At 51.5% G+C, this 16,953-nt stretch overlaps 1 protein-coding gene across 1 annotated transcript; it reads left to right on the top strand.

Moving 5' to 3' along the window:
• The first annotated feature begins 529 nt into the window (after nucleotides 1–529).
• On the top strand, nucleotides 530–5,665 carry VCPKMT (valosin containing protein lysine methyltransferase). The gene is made up of 6 exons (XM_054161636.1): nucleotides 530–753; nucleotides 1,045–1,155; nucleotides 1,334–1,406; nucleotides 2,317–2,436; nucleotides 4,056–4,160; nucleotides 5,121–5,665. Exons 1-6 carry the CDS (start codon nucleotides 539–541, stop codon nucleotides 5,133–5,135), a joined length of 639 nt encoding a protein of 212 aa, XP_054017611.1. The 5' UTR covers nucleotides 530–538; the 3' UTR covers nucleotides 5,136–5,665.
• Nucleotides 5,666–16,953: the final 11,288 nt, after the last annotated feature.

Genomic DNA, 16,953 nt, shown 5'->3' with positions numbered 1-16,953 from the left:
AAAACTAAATATATATTCTAAATATCTAGTTTAGAATTCACAGTCATAAAATCGTTTGGGTTAGAGAAGACCTTTAAGATGATCAAGCCCAACCCTTAGCCCAGCACTGCCAGGTCACCATTAAACCACGTCCCTCAGCACCACATCCTCACAGCTTGTATACCCCTCCAGTGATACCGACTGACCTGGGCAGCCTGTGTTAGGGCTCGACAACCCCTCGGAGGAAGAAATTCCTCCTCATGTCCGACCTAAACCTCCCCTGATGCAACTTCGGGCCATTTCTTGTGTTACCACTCGATACTTGGGACAGTCAGAGAAGAGCTGGTGAGGAGGGGTTACACAGAACAGCTTCCCAAGGGATTCGTGCAACGCCTGGGCCTGAGGCGCGGGTGGAGGAACAGCAACGTCGCTAGTGAGCCGGCACCCCAGGGGCACGCCGAGTCAAAGCAGCCCTACCCCGCCGCCATTTTCTTTCACCGAGGCGGGGGGCGGCCGCGGTAGGAGGGGCCGGGGCCGGGCCCGCCTCAGTGGCGCGGCCATGGCGGCGGGTTTCGTGCGGGAGCTGGAGCGGCGCGCCGGGCCGGCACTGCGGCTGGAGCAGCGGGCAGCAGGCGGCGTGGGCTGCGTCGTGTGGGACGCCGCCTTAGTGCTCGCCAAGTTCCTGGAGACCGGCGCTTGTCCCCTCGCCCATCGCCACGTCCTTGAGCTGGGCGCCGGTACCGGCGCTGTCGGCATCATGGCGGCCACGCTGGGGTGAGCAGGGGCGCTGGCCAGGGGCTGCGCGCGGCCGGGGCGGCGCTGGCTGCCGGCGCGGGGCAGCTCCTCGCCGCCTGTCCCTCCGCCCTCCATCCTGCCTGTCCCTCCGCCCTCCATCCTGCCTGTCCCTCCGCCCTCTATCCCTCCTGTCCCTCCGCCCTCTATCCCTCCTGTCCCTCCGCCCTCTATCCCGCTTGTCCTGTCTTGGAAACCTAACTTCTGGCCAGACCGCGGTTCTGTATGTGCTTGAGCGCGGTGGCTTGGGCCCTAACCCCACGTGTGTTCCAGGGCAAACGTGACGGTCACTGACCTTGAGGAGCTGCAGGAGCTGTTGATGGTTAATATAGAGAACAACAAACATTTGGTGACAGGGTCAGTCCGAGCCAAGGTACTGAAATGGTTTGTATGATCCTTTAATGTCTCTGTTAACGGGGGCGTGTTCAGTTGCCAAATGTGCTTCAAAACACTGCTGTAAAGGGGAGGCTCAATATGAGAGTGTAGTAATTCACTTCATGCTCCATCCTTTTGTAGTATATCTTGTCATCACCGGTTTGTTTTGTTTTTTTCTTGTTTTTAGGGGTGAAGATGTGACAGAATTTCAGCCTCCCCCTGATTACATACTAATGGCTGATTGCATTTACTATGAGGAGGTAAATGAGGAATTGACAAAACCCCTGTAAAAAGCTTTCTTGGGAGGGGTGTGGGTTCAGTGTGAGGAAAGCTCAGACAACTGTACTTGCATCTTGATCCCCATGTTTTGGAGGAATACATAGAAAAGGCTGGAAAAGATACTTTAAGCTGATTCTAGGCTGGTTTCAATTCAACCAGTGATCTTTCTATGTTTAAAAACCTCTCAAACGTAATACTTGTGCTTCCTCCCCCTTTTATTTTTACATTAAGAATGAGGTGTGAAGCAAAACATTGTGACTGATAGTTGTAAGCTGCTTCATGCATTGGTAAATAGAATTTCATAGGGCCACGACTGCACTGCTTGGGTTTTCCTCACACTTCCATTGGGAAGGCAAAAGGAGAAATCATGCTCCAGCAAAGTGGTTGCTATAGCCTGCCCTATCTCCTCAGCTGGAGCTCTGCAGGGTGTGCAGCACAAACTGCAAGAAAGGGAAATGACCTGACAAAACCTATGTCACAGTGCCCTTTGTTAGTCTTACCAGCCCCTGCATGTTGCTCTTATTTCTTTATGCATTGGTCTGGATCTGAGCTGTGTTCCAAGAATGACAGAGAAAACGCCCTTTTGAAACATGTCATTGTTGTGTGCCTCAGAAAAATGCCCACTCAGCAGTGTAGGACATTTTTGGCTTTGATGCTAGTTCAGTTTTCTTGGTCAGTCTGTGAAACTCCTCCTGTGCAGTCCCCCTTTCTGCTCTGCTTTCCAGCTTACCCCTCTGTTCTTTTTGTCCCAGTTAAAGGACTAAAAATAACTCTCTGAAGAGAAAAACTGGAAAGGTCTCTCTTGGGTGAAGATTTTCTCTAGCTAGAGGGTATCATACTGGTAAAATGAACTTGAAATCTAAGTGGGAAATGTTAACCTCTTTTGGGCAGTCCTTGGAACCATTACTGAAGACCCTGAAGGACCTCACTGGCCCTGATACGTGCATCTTGTGCTGCTACGAACAGAGGACTATGGGAAAGAACCCGGAAATTGAGAGAAAGTACTTTGAGGTAAATGTTTTCAATGTGTGCTTTTTGAATACTGGGAGAACATCTTGGCTATAAGGAGGACTTTGGATCAGCTGAACCTGTAAGTTGCTGCACATACAGATTCAGCTGACTGCACAAAGTAGAGTTATAGCAGGAGAAGCATATTTGTCTTTCGGTGGGGCACAAATTTTGGATGGTGGCTCTTGAAGTTACTGCCCAGCTTAGTAGTAGAGACTTAGTGGACACTTGCTGAGCTTTCCTTCCCTCAGAAGGTCAAACTAACCTTACTAATTTTTAAGTGCATTGATGCTTTTGATCCAGGCAGAGGTTGTTAGAAGTCTTTCCAGCTCCTGTTGCCTTCCAGATTTCCAGCAGGGCTATCACACATGAAGCAATACCTGTCAAGACAGTCTTGCTTTTTTTGTGGAAGCAAGTGAATGAGCAGTTGGCTTCTATGGTGATTGTCTTTGATATTACCAGAGGTTATTGGAAGGATTAAAAATTAATCTGGTGAAAGGTTACTTTCTTTTGTATTGCATCACTGAAGCAGAGGGAAAATACAAGTAAAGTTTTCCACAGTGAGTCAGGAGCTCAAGACTCTGCTAAGTGAGAGAGCTGCTTTTGCAAACATTTTCCCCCTCTGCTGAGAGAGGTGATATAATCAAATCTAATCAAACAGTCCAGCTGTATGTTCTCTGCAGGTAAAGAAAAGCAAGACAGGTGAGAGCTGCATTGTTCCTCAGCTTGTGGGGTTGACTTTCACTACAGGATTTAACTCTATACCTATGAAGTCTACTGAAAAACAGCCCTTGTGCAGGACTACTTGATTATATTTAATGAAAAAACCAAATCTACAAAACAGGGGAGGGCAAGAATTCTGGGCTGATTTGTGCATGTTCATAGAAGCACCTCTTTGATAATTACCTGTACCTCAAACTCTTATGGGGACCTGCTTGTGAGGAGGGTTGGTGTAATGGGTATCTGCTCTGATGGGCTGCCTCTCCCACAATAAACACAATCAGTGTAGGTGTTTCTGGGCAATTCCTGCTTTCTTGTAATTTATTTCCTTCCTTAGCATGCCAGGGATCAGCCAGTTTCATCCACTGAGCACACTGCAGAGTCAACTCTGAAGTACTATTTTACGGGGTTTTTTAGCTTTTTTCTCCCCCTCCTCCTCCCCTCCAGTTGCAGACAGAGGAAGGTGCTGTGGTTTGGCTTAGCCCTTTGGAAGAAGCAAAATGTTTTATGTCAAGCTTTTGAGGTTTAGACTTGATAGAATCATTCAGGTTGGAAAAGACCTGTAAGATCATGGAATCCAACTGTCACCCCAACACCACCATGCCCACCAAACCATGTCCCAGAGTGTCTACACGTTTTTTGAATACTTACATGTGGCAAGGGGTCTGTATCTTTGAATTGACAGCAGAGTGGTTGAAAGCAGGGTGGGTGTGCTGCATGGGGGTAAAATTAGCCTCTATGCTTGTAGAGTCCTTCAGTGGCATGGTCTGAGCCTGGTGGTTCCAGCATCCTACCTCATTTTGCCCCTGTGCAGTGTCTTGTGGCACCTTTCAATTGAATGTGCTCAGTTCAAAAGGGCAGTGGGTGTCATTTGAACTGTTTTGTGTTTTCTCTGGTAACAGCTGCTTCAGGTGGACTTTGAGCTGGAAAAAATTCCCCTGGATAAGCACGACAAGGAGTATCGCAGTGAAGACATTCATATCATGAACATCCACAAGAAGCAAGCAGTAGGTTAACTGAACTGGTGCAGCAGTGCTGCCAGGAGCTCAGAGAGCTGCTGGTTGCTTGGCTTGTTCCAAGGCTGAAGCTCTAGACTCTGAAATACCAGAGTCAGGCTGGTTTGGGTTGCCAGAGACCTTTCAAGGTCATCTAGTCCAACCACCTTGCAGTCAGCAGGGACATCTGCAGCTAGGGCAGGTTCCTCAGAGCCCTGAACACCCTGACCCAGAACGGTTCCAGGCATGGGACATCTACCACCTCTCTGGGCAACCTGGGCCAGTGTTTCACCACCCTCAGCATCAAAAAAATCTCTTTCTCTCTAGTCTGAATGTTCCTGTTTTAGTTTAACTCTGTTACCCCTTCTCCTGTCTCAACATGCCCTCCTCATTAGTCTGCCCCCAGCTTTCTGATTGGCCCCTTTAAGCACTGAAAAGTCAGCAGGTCTCCCTGGAGCCTTCTCCAGGCTGAACAACCCCAACTCTCAGCCTGGCCTCACACCAGAGGGCTTCCAGCCCTCCTGTCATTGTTGTGGCCTCCTCTGGCTCTGCTCCAACAGGCCCATGTATGTCCTGTGCTGAGGACTCCAGAGCTGGCCTCAGCACTGCAGAGGGGCAGGTCCTTCATCAGGCCCATCCTTGAGCTGCACACTGACTTTCTTTTCTACTTCCACACTCTGTAGTGCCTTGGAATCTCAAAACTGGAGTTTTGAAGCACCAAAATAATGCCCTCAGTGCTGCTTTTAGCAGTGTGTGCTCTGCTGCACAGCCCTCTCCACAAAAACACTGTCTTGAGGTGGTACTTCACACCTGTCTGGGTTGGTTAGGTCCCTTTTTGGTTAATTGATGGAGAAGACAGTTCTGCATGACAAAATATTTTGCATGTTGGGCTGACAGAAGGTGTGGCTCCAGTGCTTAAAAAGGGAGCACTTAAAGATTCATACTTCTTTTTTTTTTCCTATCTTTTCACAGATTTTTCCATCGTGAGATCTTTGGCCACAAGATCTGTCCTCTGTCAGATGGTAGAGCTGTGTAAAGGAGGGAGTGGGTATAGACTAACACCACAAAGGGACTGTCTCCATTGTGGTTTGTGACTCATCTACAGAAAGCAGTTTCTCAAAGGTGAACTTGGCATGAGACACCACAAGTGGGCTCCTCTTTAGACCAGATCCACTGATGGCACCTTCCAGGAGGTCAGATGTGAGCTGCTGATGTCTGCAAGCTGAGGAAGGCCTAAAACGGACCCAGAGCTTCACCTAGAGCAGTGCTGGGTGCATGTTCTGGTTACCTCTTACGAGAGCAGTGGGTGGCTTGTGAGTGCTCACAGAACAGAGCTGAGGCCACCCCACCAAAGGCTCTGTGAGGAGAAAATGCTTGTGAGCAAGCTCACACAGCCTCAAAGAGCCACTCAATAAAAGCTTTCCAGTTGAGGTGGGTCTTGGATGGTGGCCTGTGTTCTGTGGCATTCCTGCATGGCCAGAGTCCTGGCAATCTAGTTCCAAGAGCAGAGGAACATGGTGGTGGATACTGCACAGCTAGAATATGCAGATAGTTCCTGCACCTGCATGAAATTGTGCCCTTAAAGATGGTGACTTGGTCTAGTGGAAGGTGTCCCCGCCCAAGGCAAGGATGCTGGAACTAGATCATAGAGTCATAGAATCACCAGAGCTGGAAATGTCCTCCAAAGGTCATCTAGTTTAATGCTATTGCCTCCCCCACCACTAGCCATCATCTTCCTAAAGAACTGCCAGCTGCCCCCCAACCCCCTTTCATCTTCCCAAAGCAGCCCCTGCTACACCTCCCCAAACCTCCCAAACACCTCCTGCTCCACAACCACCGTTTTTGCACCCATCCCAGAGCCAGAGGCAAGACCCTCAACCAGCCAAGATACCACACAGCAGAGCTCAGAAGCTGTAAGGAGGCCTAGCCAGCCCCCATGGATGATACTGCAACTCTCAACTGCAGCTGCAGAGAGGCTTGAAACAAATTTGTTGTGATAAGTCTTTCTTATTATGATCACAATGCATATTGTTTGACCTTGCTTAGAAGAGCTACTAAAAAGGAACTAAATTAAATAACTCTCCTTTCTTACATATTTACCTTCATTTCTTACAGAGGCACAGCAGAATTCCATCAAGTTCATTTACTAAGAGAGTTACCATTTTTTCTAGCTCAGAAGCCAAACCTGAGGTACTATGAAGGCTTCTAAAGGAGAGCTGTTTAAATATAAGACTCAGAAAATTTGAGGTTAGTTGCTGGAAAAATCACCTTCAACATATTTCTGGGAAAGAAAATACATCAGCAGAGACAAGAGTGTTTGTGTCCATATAGTTCAGTGTGTTTGGAAGCAAAGCTAGCTATTAACAAATGCCTGTCACAGAACCAGGGAGTGGGAGGGCTTGGACAGGACCTCTGAAGGTCATCTAGCCCAGCTCTTCAAGAGTAGCCTTCCTGCCCTTTCTCTCAATCAGAACTTATTGAGTCAGGCTGCAAAATCAGCCATGGATTTTGGAGTTTTTCTAGAGTGACAGAATACATTGGTAAGGCAACATGTCTGTGAGTTATGCCTTTACTCCAGAGTTTCCACTACCTGCACTTCAGACAAAGACTAACTTTTGCTGAGCAATGGCACTGAAACAGCCAAACCTTCTCCACAAATTCAGTGGGATTTTACATGGTTCTTCTGCCAATGGCTTTTACTCATTCCTGAATTTCATGTAACCATTTCATTTCTTGTGTCAACACACAGAAGACCTTATTTTCAAAGGAAGGAAGGGGCCTCTAAAGGTCATCTAGTTTAATGCTCCTGCCTCCCCCACCTCCAGCCTTCATCCTCCCAAAGCAGCCCCTGCTGCACCTCCCCAAACTCCCACCTAAGCAGCTCCTGCTCCACAACCACCCTCTTTGCACCCATCCCAAAGCCAGAGGCAAGACCCTCCCCAGCCAAGATACCACACAGCAGAGCTCAGCCCCAGGAAGGAGGCCCAGGCAGCACCCGTGGATGATACTGGAGGAGTCCTCAATCATTGCCCTACCTAACCGGGGGGCCACCAGGCCCCCCGGCCTTTGTTGTCACCACCACCATCACCCAGTGTGCACCATGGGCACTCACCAGTGATGAGAGGAGGATCCCTCAGCCCAGATGGGCTCAGCTTGGGGCTTCTGCCTTTCCTGGGGGAGATTAAAAAGGGGAGTGGGTGGGGAGGGCAAAGTGGCCACACCTGGGCTGGGAGGAGACTCCAACAGCACCCAGGTGCTCTGGGATTTGAGGGGAAAAAGGGGTGAAATGGGTGGGGTGGAAAGGGGACAGAGATGGTGGGAAAGGGGAGGTGGTGGTAGGAGGGGATTTTAAAATAACTTTATTTTCCATAAATCTTTCATCATGCACAACTGCAGTTCATGCTTTGCTTTGCCTCCATGCACAAAGAACAAACCCATCAGTACTTCATCAAATAAAGCACAATGGTGGCTAGGACAACAAAATCTTCCCTCGTTATCATTTTGCTGGGTGGGGAAATCTCTGCTTTTCAGATCAAAACAAGAAGTTTTAACCACAAAAAAAAGTTCCCCAAGAATGAATTTTCTCCCTCAGGTAGCCCAGAGAAGCAGGGATGCTCCCCTTGTTGCATGGTTGCAACACGAATAAAGGCTGTGCTGCAGGGGACAGGTAGCAGCTCTCATTCTGATCCATTGGGCTGTAAGGGCAGGGCAAGGCCTTGGCTGCAATTCCCTTTGAATGTCTGGCTAAGCATTCTCCTCCCTGGGTTAATTCTCCTCCTCTTCCATCTGAACAGGAGGAGAAACTTGTTTGCTGTGAGTGTGCTGGAGGCCTGGAGCAGGCTGCCCAGAGAGGCTGTGGAGTCTCCTTCTCTGGAGAGATTCCAAAGCCACCTGGACACTATGATCCTGGGCAAGCTGCTGTGGGTCCCCCTGCACTAGGCGGGCTGGGTTGGATGATCTCCAGACATCCCTTCCAACCCCCACCAGGCTGAGATTCTTGCTGCACTCTGCAAAATCAGGTTTGCAGGCACCTAGGTGCTTTTGGGATCTCCCCTGAGCTCAAGCTCTCTTTGTCCCCAGTAGGAGCATTCCATGTAAACGTCACACTCCATAAAGCACCTCCTTGGTGTGGTGGCACAGCAACAGTGGTTGGTGAATGTGCTGCAAGGCCAGAGCGCAATTAGTGGTAAGCACCTGTGTTATTTGTTAACTCATTATGAAAAGAGCTCCTTAATTACCTGGTGGCCTGCAGGAAGGTATTCATGGACATGTTATGGCAACATGGCTTCCCTGGTGGAAACTCTTGTTCCAGAAGAGCTGTCCAAAGGTTGTGCTGGTAACATCTCCCCACAGAGTGCAGACCCTAAGAAGGTGGCAGTGATTCATAGAATCAGAGAATGGTTTGTGTTGAACCTTAAATATGATCTAGTTCTAACCCCCCTGCCATGGGCAGGGACACCTCCCACTCCAGGCATCATCCTACCTGGCCTTGAATCCCTTTAGGGAAGGGGCATCCATGACCTCCCTGGGCAATTCCAGTGTCACACCACCCTCACTGTGTTCCAGAAGAGCTGCCCAAAGGATGTGCTGGTAGCATCTCCCCGCTGCAGACCCCTGTGAGGGTGGGAGTGATGTTTCCTCAGGGCTTGGTGCTGACCTCATGGTTGTGCTTTGTCCACGGCTGTGTGATTTCAGCACTTCCTTTTAGACAGGAGCTCAGGTCTCTTGCTCAAAAGAAAAAAAGGAAGTCGGGCGCTTTGTCTTCCCCTCAGTGCCCTCAACTTCAGTGTTCAAGTTGCCAGGCCAGCAGGACCTTGGGGGGGGGGAAGCATATCCCATCATGCCCACCCCCAACACCATCACCAGCTGCGTCTGCTGCAGGAGCTGGGGGGAGGGAGTGGGGACATAAAACCCAACCGCTGTGAAGAGGAAACTGCTGCAGAGCAGGGGAAGTGGGGTGACGTGTGGCAGCTGCTGCCTCACTGCATCTTGTCCCTGGAACCACCAGAAGAAACTGCTACTCTTTTTTTGGGGTGTGGGGGAAGGGCTTTAAAGAAGGGGGTTGAGCTTTGGGGTGGCTGTGGTGCTGGCTGCCAGGGCATAGGAATTGCTGCTCTTAGCAGTGAGTGGGTATAGGCCCCTCATGGGAAATGGGGTGTGAGGGTGATGCCAGTCCTGCTTCCTGCCAGCTGCTCCCTCGCCTGCCCATGTCTCTGACCAGGCTGCATGAGGCTTTGAGCAGCCTTGTCTAATGGGAGGTGTCCCTGCCCATGGCAGGGGGTTTGGAACTATATGATCTTTAAGGTCCTTTCCAATCCAAACCATTCTACAAATATCTGAATCTGTCCTCATTTGCTTTTTGTCCCAGCCCCGTCCCCTTGAGGGCAGGTGTCAGCTCCATGCCCATAAACACAGGGGCTCTTCTGCAAGGTTTGCCTGTGGCAAGGTGCCTGGCAGTGCCCATGTGCCACTTTGCTGGTGCTGCACACTCCTAAGAACACTTCCCATCCCTGCCAACTCTGGCCCTGGTCTATCCCAGTACACTCACACAGGAGAGCTCATCCCTGAATTGGCTTCAGTGGGCACATAGCTGCCTCCAAGCTGGCTGCCACAGGAGCACCAAAGCTGCAGTATCTGAGCTGGGCACCCATCCTCTGCATCATCTCACCAAAATTTGATGACACCCCCACAGGAGAGAGCAGCAAACCACAGTGGTGGGAGCTGGTTTGTCGTCACCGGTCACAGTGGAGACATTCGGGAGCATGAGGTGTTCGTCACACTTAGCTATGGGTAGTTTTCTGGGATAATTTCAACAACAGCTGATATGGTGAGAAACACAATGCATGGGTTGTGGGTGTGGAGGTCATGGGTGATTTCCATGGGAGACCCATGATGTGCTGGGGTGGCATCACCTCATGCTCAGGTCAGGCCACAGCCTCAGCTGGTGGCTCATTCCTGCCTCTGGTGATCTGATCCCTCTGGTGACACTGATGATGGTACTGTTGTCATATGGTCTCCCTGGGACTTTGCTGGGCTGCTCAGTCTTTGCTGTCACAGTTGTTACAGTTCTTTGCTTCCACTTATATCAACACTGAGGGCATCTGGACGTGGTCAGGGATTGAGCACGATGTTTAACAACAGCGCAGCACCAGCCACTGTAAGCGCTGGTTACTTCGTATCTGATGGACAGGCTGGAGAGTCCTGCGTCTGGGGAGGAATAACAGCAGGCAACAGTACAGACTAAGGGTCATCCTGCTGGAAAGCAGCTCCATGAAGAAAGACCTTGGAGTTCTAGTGGACAGGAAGTTATCCATGGGACAGCAATGTGCCCTCGTGGCCAAGAGGGCCAACAGCATCTTGGACAAATGGGTTTTCCTCTTAGGAAATGATCCTCCTTGCCCATGACATCTCTTCCTGCTCCCACCACCTGCTAGTGGGTCTTCATCAAATGGGCAAATAGCCCAGTTCAGCTGTGCCTCTGGTTCCTTCAGAGGGAGCAAATGTCCCTGAGTCTGTGGTTCATCAGTGCTTTTGGGCCATATCTTGAGCTCAGCTCAGGAGCTGCTCCAGACAAGCTTCATTGTCCTTCTCTGAACCTGCTCTAGCAGGGCCCAAAAATGAATCCTATATCTGAGGTGCAACTTTGATCCATTCCAATGTCCAAATTTAGTGCCCTCTTTTGATGTCTTTTTCCTCCTAGCCCCTGTCCCATGGGACAGGGAGGGAAGATGCTCATGAGCAGAGAGAGCAGTGGCTGAAGTTCTGGCAAACATTTCTTGGCCTTCAGAGATCTTTCTGGAGGGTGCTTCTTGCTGCCCCTTGGGATAGGTGGCTGAGTCCAGCACAGGTTTGCCATGGGAGGTTTCTCCTGTTCTCCTGTTGCTGCAAGCTGTGAAACCCTTGTGCCCACAAGCAGCACCTCCCTCTTCATGCCTGTTAATTAGCATGTGGCAATTATCTCTGCCCTCACAAGCTCCCACGTGGAACTGGGGGACAGCTGAGGGCTTATAGAGGTGACTGGGCATGGGTGGTGAAAGCAGGAGCTTTGGCTGGGTTGGGTTTTTATTCCTCTTCCACTTCTGGTTTGTGGTTTTGGGTGGTTTTTTTCTGCAGGGAGAAGCCAGCAGTGGGCGGGAGGGAGGTGGGGACACCCTGGGGAAGCAGCCAGGCTGGAGACAGCTCTTGCCAAGCTGGGATGTGGTCCCTGGTCCCCTGCCAGCGCCGGCTGGGAAGTACAGGCAGCCCCACGCTGGTGGCCGGTGTGGCTGCTGGCAGGCCTGGGAGGACGCGTGGCACGGCCCTCTCCACGTGTGCCCCCATGACTTCCTCTCACTGTAGCCCTGAGGGCAAGCCCCACGTTTCTTCTCACTTCTTCCGCACTCTGCCCCAGAGGAGCTTTTGCTCACCATGGTGCAGCCCTCGGTGGCCTTAAGGCCCTGTCCTGGCACGTTCCCCATCCCAGCACGTCCCCATCCCTGCTGAGCCCGCGCTTCCCATTGTGCCCAAAACCTCTGACTCATCCAGCTCATGGCCAGCGGCCGGGGCTGGGCTGCTCCCCTCCAGTACAGTCCTGGAGTGTGGCGGGGACATCTGCCACCTCCCTGGCTCATCCGTGTTTCTGTTTCTCTCCATTAGCCACTTCCCACGCTGAGCAGCCCCTGAAGCCCAGATCTCAGCTTCAGCAGAGTCCTGGCCCCAGAGCACTGGTTTGAGGGATTCATTGGCTGCTGCTGAGGACCTGTGCTGCCCCAAGGGCAAAAGAAGTGCAGTTTTGTCCCTGATGGAGATGACCCCAGGTCACAATAAATGCTCCAAAACATATGGAGCATCTCTGTGAGGAGGAAAGGCAGAAAGACCTGGGGCTGTTTATCATGGAGAGGAGAAGGCTGAGAAGTGATCTGATCAAAGCTGATTGTGGGTGGGGTGGTGGAGTAGGTTGTGTGTTAAAGTTGGGGGGAAGGCAGGGGGAGCAGGGGAAAGAGGATGGGGCCAGACTCGTGCCACTGGTGTTTAGTGACAGGACAAAGGGCAGAGAGCACAAACTGGAACCCAGGAGGTTCCATCTGAACAGGAGGAGAAACTTAGCTGCTGAGAGGGTAGGCTGCCCAGAGAGGTTGTGGAGTCTCTTGTGGAAAGATTCTAGAGCCACCTGTGATTCTGGGCAAGCTGCCTTGGGTGACCCTGCTTTAGCAGGGAGGTTGGACTAGATGATCTCTAGAGGTTCCTTCCAATCTCCACCATGCTGGGATTCTGTGATCATTTTACAGGGAGTGCACCATATTTGTGAAAGCAGTGTGGTTTCAGGGGTTGCTTTCCCCCTCGGCTTCCACCCTTTTCCACTGCATGTAGGACCTGGAGACCCCCAAGTGTTGCTGCACAAGAGCAACATGAGTGGGATGAGACAAGTGCATGCTCTGGGCCTTGAAGGAATCAAGTGAGCCCCATTGGAGCTTGGAGGTCCCCATGGGAGCCAGAGGGTCCCCACAGGAGCTCAGAGAGCCCTGTTGCCCCAGCCCTGCTGCCCAAGCTGTGGTTGAACCTCTCCTGCATGTTCAGTTCTTTCTGCCCTGGCACACAGAGGATCTCCCCAGGGTGGTTTCACACCCACCGCCTCGTTTGCTCATCCAACCCAGTTGAGGTGCCCAATTTCCTTTTGATTTAAATGCAAAGAAAGAGTTAAGGAGCTCCAGGCTCCTGTGGATTTGGGCCAGATATTTAAAGCTCTATGGCTGGGAAAGGAAAAGGGGAGGTGTGATGCTCTCCAAACGCTCTCCGCAAACACCTCGGAGGCTCCCGCTGCCGACGTCGTCCCCGCACTGCCGGCAGTGGCTGGCGGGGGAGAGGCAGAAGATGCCTTTCTCCTATTTTTAGCTCTTTGGTGGTGTCATTAGAATAATCTGGGATTGGAAAACATTGCTCTGCAAAAACTCAAAATGTAGGTCTGGGATGCTGCAGGCTAAAGGTGATGGGGATGGAGAGGAGACACGTGGCCATGGTCAAACGAGAGCTGCCCAGAGTGAGCAGGTGGTGATGAGGACAAGCTGTGAGGATGTGACAGTTTAATAGACATGTCCTTATTAATATCCCAGGAGAGAAGGGGTTTAAATAGAGAGGAGGTGCCTCCCAGGGAGGGTTATCCAGGCTAGTGGAACATGGCCAGCTCCTTGCCAGCAATAGGAATACTTCTGAAGCCTTGTCAGTGGTGCCACCAGGCACCTCATCTCGTCCCCTTAGTGCAGCCCTTGCAAATGCCCCTCTGGAGCCCACTGTGATGGGGATGAAACACATTAGGAAAGGCTGAGCATTAGATGAAGAGCTAAACTAAACATAGGAGCTCAGCAAAGCCTTGTCATCAAATGTCCTCCTGCTGAACTGGGACCAACCAGTAGAAATTACACCCAGAAATCACTCCCCTCAGGGCTGGAGCCCATGCAGGAGCCCTGGCCATGGGGAGCCACGACTGACTAGCAGCCACCTGACACCCCGCTTGGATTTCCTGCCCTCAGCCTCCTTTGTCCCTTGGACAACTTGGCAAAGTCCAAAGCTAAACATTAGCTCAGGCTTTGGAGCAGCTGCCGATGGCTGACATGCTGCCCTCAGCCTTCCCTGGCCAGGTCAAACCTCACCCCCTTAGTCTCAGCTTCCATTTCCATGCATTCAATCACTGCTGCAGTCTCTCAGAGCCAGCCGCCATTTCTGCACCTTTGCCTTCAGTCTATGCCCAGAAAGGTAGCATCTCCCTGGTGACATAGCCTTGGTGGTCCCACCAAACCCTCTTCTCAGTACTATGCTGCCTTTGTGTCCTCTGGTTTCCCTTGTACTACTTCTCCTTTCCATCCCACAAGCTTCACCCATCCCAAAATGATCTGGTTTCACATCCTGATCCTGCATCTGAACCTCATCCACAACACTGCCCCTGCAAAGGCTGCAGGCACAAATACTTGGGCTCTATACTTGCCTGCATCCTACTTCTGGTGGAGGTTTTTAGGGGCTGTCCTGAATCTGTGGTACCTCCATCACGAGGAGCCTTTTATTTTGCAAATCAGATCATGGGAAAAGTGAGCGATGGCCTTGGGAGCATGACTGGGTCAGAGAGCACCCTTCCTGTCTCCAGCTGGGTTGGAGGAGGACCAGAGCATCTTCCTCTGGAAGTGGATATGTGGAACAGAGCTGGGAGACTTGTTGCAAACCCTGTCAAATGCATATTGAGCCTTGAAGGCTGAGTTGGACCCATCTGGATGTGATGGCTGCCATTTGGAGTGACACCTTGGAAGCCGGTGTCATGGCTGGATCATAGAATCACTTTGGTTGGAAGAGACCTTTAAGGTTATTGATTCCAACCACTATCTAATTCTACCAAGCATCTTGTGCTAAACCATGTCCCTCAGCACCACATCTCTGCCTTTTTTAAACAGTTTCAGGGATGGACATTCAACCACCTCCCTGAGGAGCCTCTTACCAGTGTTTGAGAACCCTTTTGGGGAAGAAGTTTCTTCTAATGTTCACCTTAAACCTTCCCAGGTGTAGCTTGAGGCCATTTCCTCTTGTCCTATCACTAGGAAGAAGAGAATGACCCCACCAGGCTCCAACCTCCTTTCAGGGAGATGTAGAGAGCCAGGAGGTCTCCCCTCAGCCTCCTTTACTCCCGTCTAAACACCCCACAGTTCCTTCAGCTGCTCCTCACCAGACCTGTTCTCCAGTCAACTGGGAAAATGGGAAAGAAGATTCATCTCAAGCAGAGCAAAGACCAGGGGTCTCAGACCACCTTCCCTCCCTCACACTAAGGGTTACAACTTGCCTGGGTGCATCTCTTGGCGATCAGAAGGTCCTATTTCGGGCGAGCAAAGCTCACTGAAGGGCAGGACCGTTGCTCTCCAGCCTCAGTGGGGGGCGCTGGGGGACCTCACGGCGGGTGCCCATTGCCCGCCAGCTGTGTTTGAGGGCCGCCGTGGCGGGAGGGTGGAGCGCGCTCCTTGCACGGTTAATTGGATTTGGCCGCTGCGACAGAAGGGCTGGGGATTAGGGAGCAGGGGAGGAATTACTGGCGGGGGCGGGAGCTGCCCTCGGGGTCTTTTGTCCCAGGGGATTATTGGCAGGGGGCTGAGGGACAGGGCTTGATGTCATGCTCACAATGGTTGATGTAATCGCTTGTCGCAGCGCTGCGGGAGGCCCTCAGGGGTGGAGGATCCACGGGCTTCAGCTCCTCCATAGACAAAACCTCTGGGCTCTCTGTGGAGATGAAGGATACTCCAAGCACTTATGCATGAAGAAGGCTTCTCCATCTGTCCCCAGGCAAGGGAAGGGAATGTGTCCACCGCCACAGAATCATAGAATCTGGCCTGCAGCCAGCCAGATTGTCCAAGCAGCCCCCTCCGAGCCTGGTTAGCTCCTGGCATTGACCATCCTCCAAATGGTCAGATTCTGTCCACCTTGGATCTCGGGTTCTTTAAAATGGGGACCTTGAGACAGGGCAGAAGGCAGGGGCTATGCTTTTTGCTCCCATTTCTGGCTGACAGAATCTCAGAGCTTCCCAAAATGGAGAAACATCCCAAAAAAAAAGCCCATAAGGGGTTGTGGATGTAGCACCTCTGGGCCAGGACAGGGAGAGGAGTACCATAGGGGCCTCCTCCAACACTCCTCTCCCATCATGTGGTTCCTTCTCTACCAAAGCAGCTAAAATGCCTCATTTCCATGGAAATGAGGGAGAAATAAGCTCCCCAAATCATCTGGACATTGGCCATCTTGCTGCTGATCTTGCAGGGGAAAAAACATCAGAGCAACCCAGCCTGGAGGGGACATTCAGGCCTCTGGACCCAGGGTTTGCCCACAGTGGTGCACGTGAACGTCTGCCTAGTGCTAGAATAGCCCCAAAATCCCTGAACCAGCTTTGACACATGGCATGGATAAGCCCCCACAAGATTGTGCCAAAGGGCCTTGATCAATGTTGGGTGTTTGCTCCACGCCCAGTGCTGGATGTGTAAACTTTCTTAAGGAAAGCAAATGCCTTCATCCATGATGTGAGGGGCCTGAGACCCTTTCAGGGTTTGCCAGGGAGGGAGGAGATGAGGGACAACCACTTGTCCCACTAGGTGGGACACATCCCACTAGCCAGGGCTCACCCCTCAGCACGAACATGGTGGTGCCAGCAGTGGGGATTTTGGGCAATGCCAGGCTCAGGGAGGATACCAACTCTGCTCTCGGTCAGCCAGAAGCTGATAAACCAGTTCCTCTGGAAACCCAGGAGAAGCTGGTGGAGCAAAGTGAGTGATGCAGTGTGGTAGCTGGAAGTCACCAAGGCACCTCCCTGCTCAGATGCTGTCTGGGGCCACCTAGGGCATCCCCTGAAATGAAACATCAAGCAAAGTCAATCCCCCAGGGGCAAATCCCAGGGACATGGAGGTTCTGCAGGAGCCAGGTCAGACCATGTCACCAGTCGCCCCTTATAGAACCACAGAACTGTTCAGGTTGGAAGAGACCTTCGAGATCATCAAATCTAACTGCTTGCCCAAAGCTCACAATCCCACCACCATTGCTAAGCCACTGCCACCAGGCTGTGTCCCTCAGCACCACAGCCACATCTTTGAGATCTCTCCAGGGATGGTGACTCCACCACCTCCCTGGACAGCCTGTTCCTGGCCTTGACAACCCTTTCAGTGAAGAAATTTTTCCTAGTATCCAACCTGAACCTCCCCTGGAAACACTTGAGGCTGTTTCCTCTTGTCTTTTCACTCACTCACCTGACTCCAACCTCCTTTGAGGCAGCTGTAGAGGGTGATGAAGTCTCCCCTCAGCCTCCTCTTCTGAA

Source organism: Dryobates pubescens, chromosome 5 (assembly GCF_014839835.1).
Source record: "Dryobates pubescens isolate bDryPub1 chromosome 5, bDryPub1.pri, whole genome shotgun sequence".
NCBI lineage: Eukaryota > Metazoa > Chordata > Aves > Piciformes > Picidae > Dryobates > Dryobates pubescens.
The sequence above is the reverse complement of the archived record's forward strand: the minus strand, read 5'-3'. Positions and strand labels throughout refer to the sequence as shown.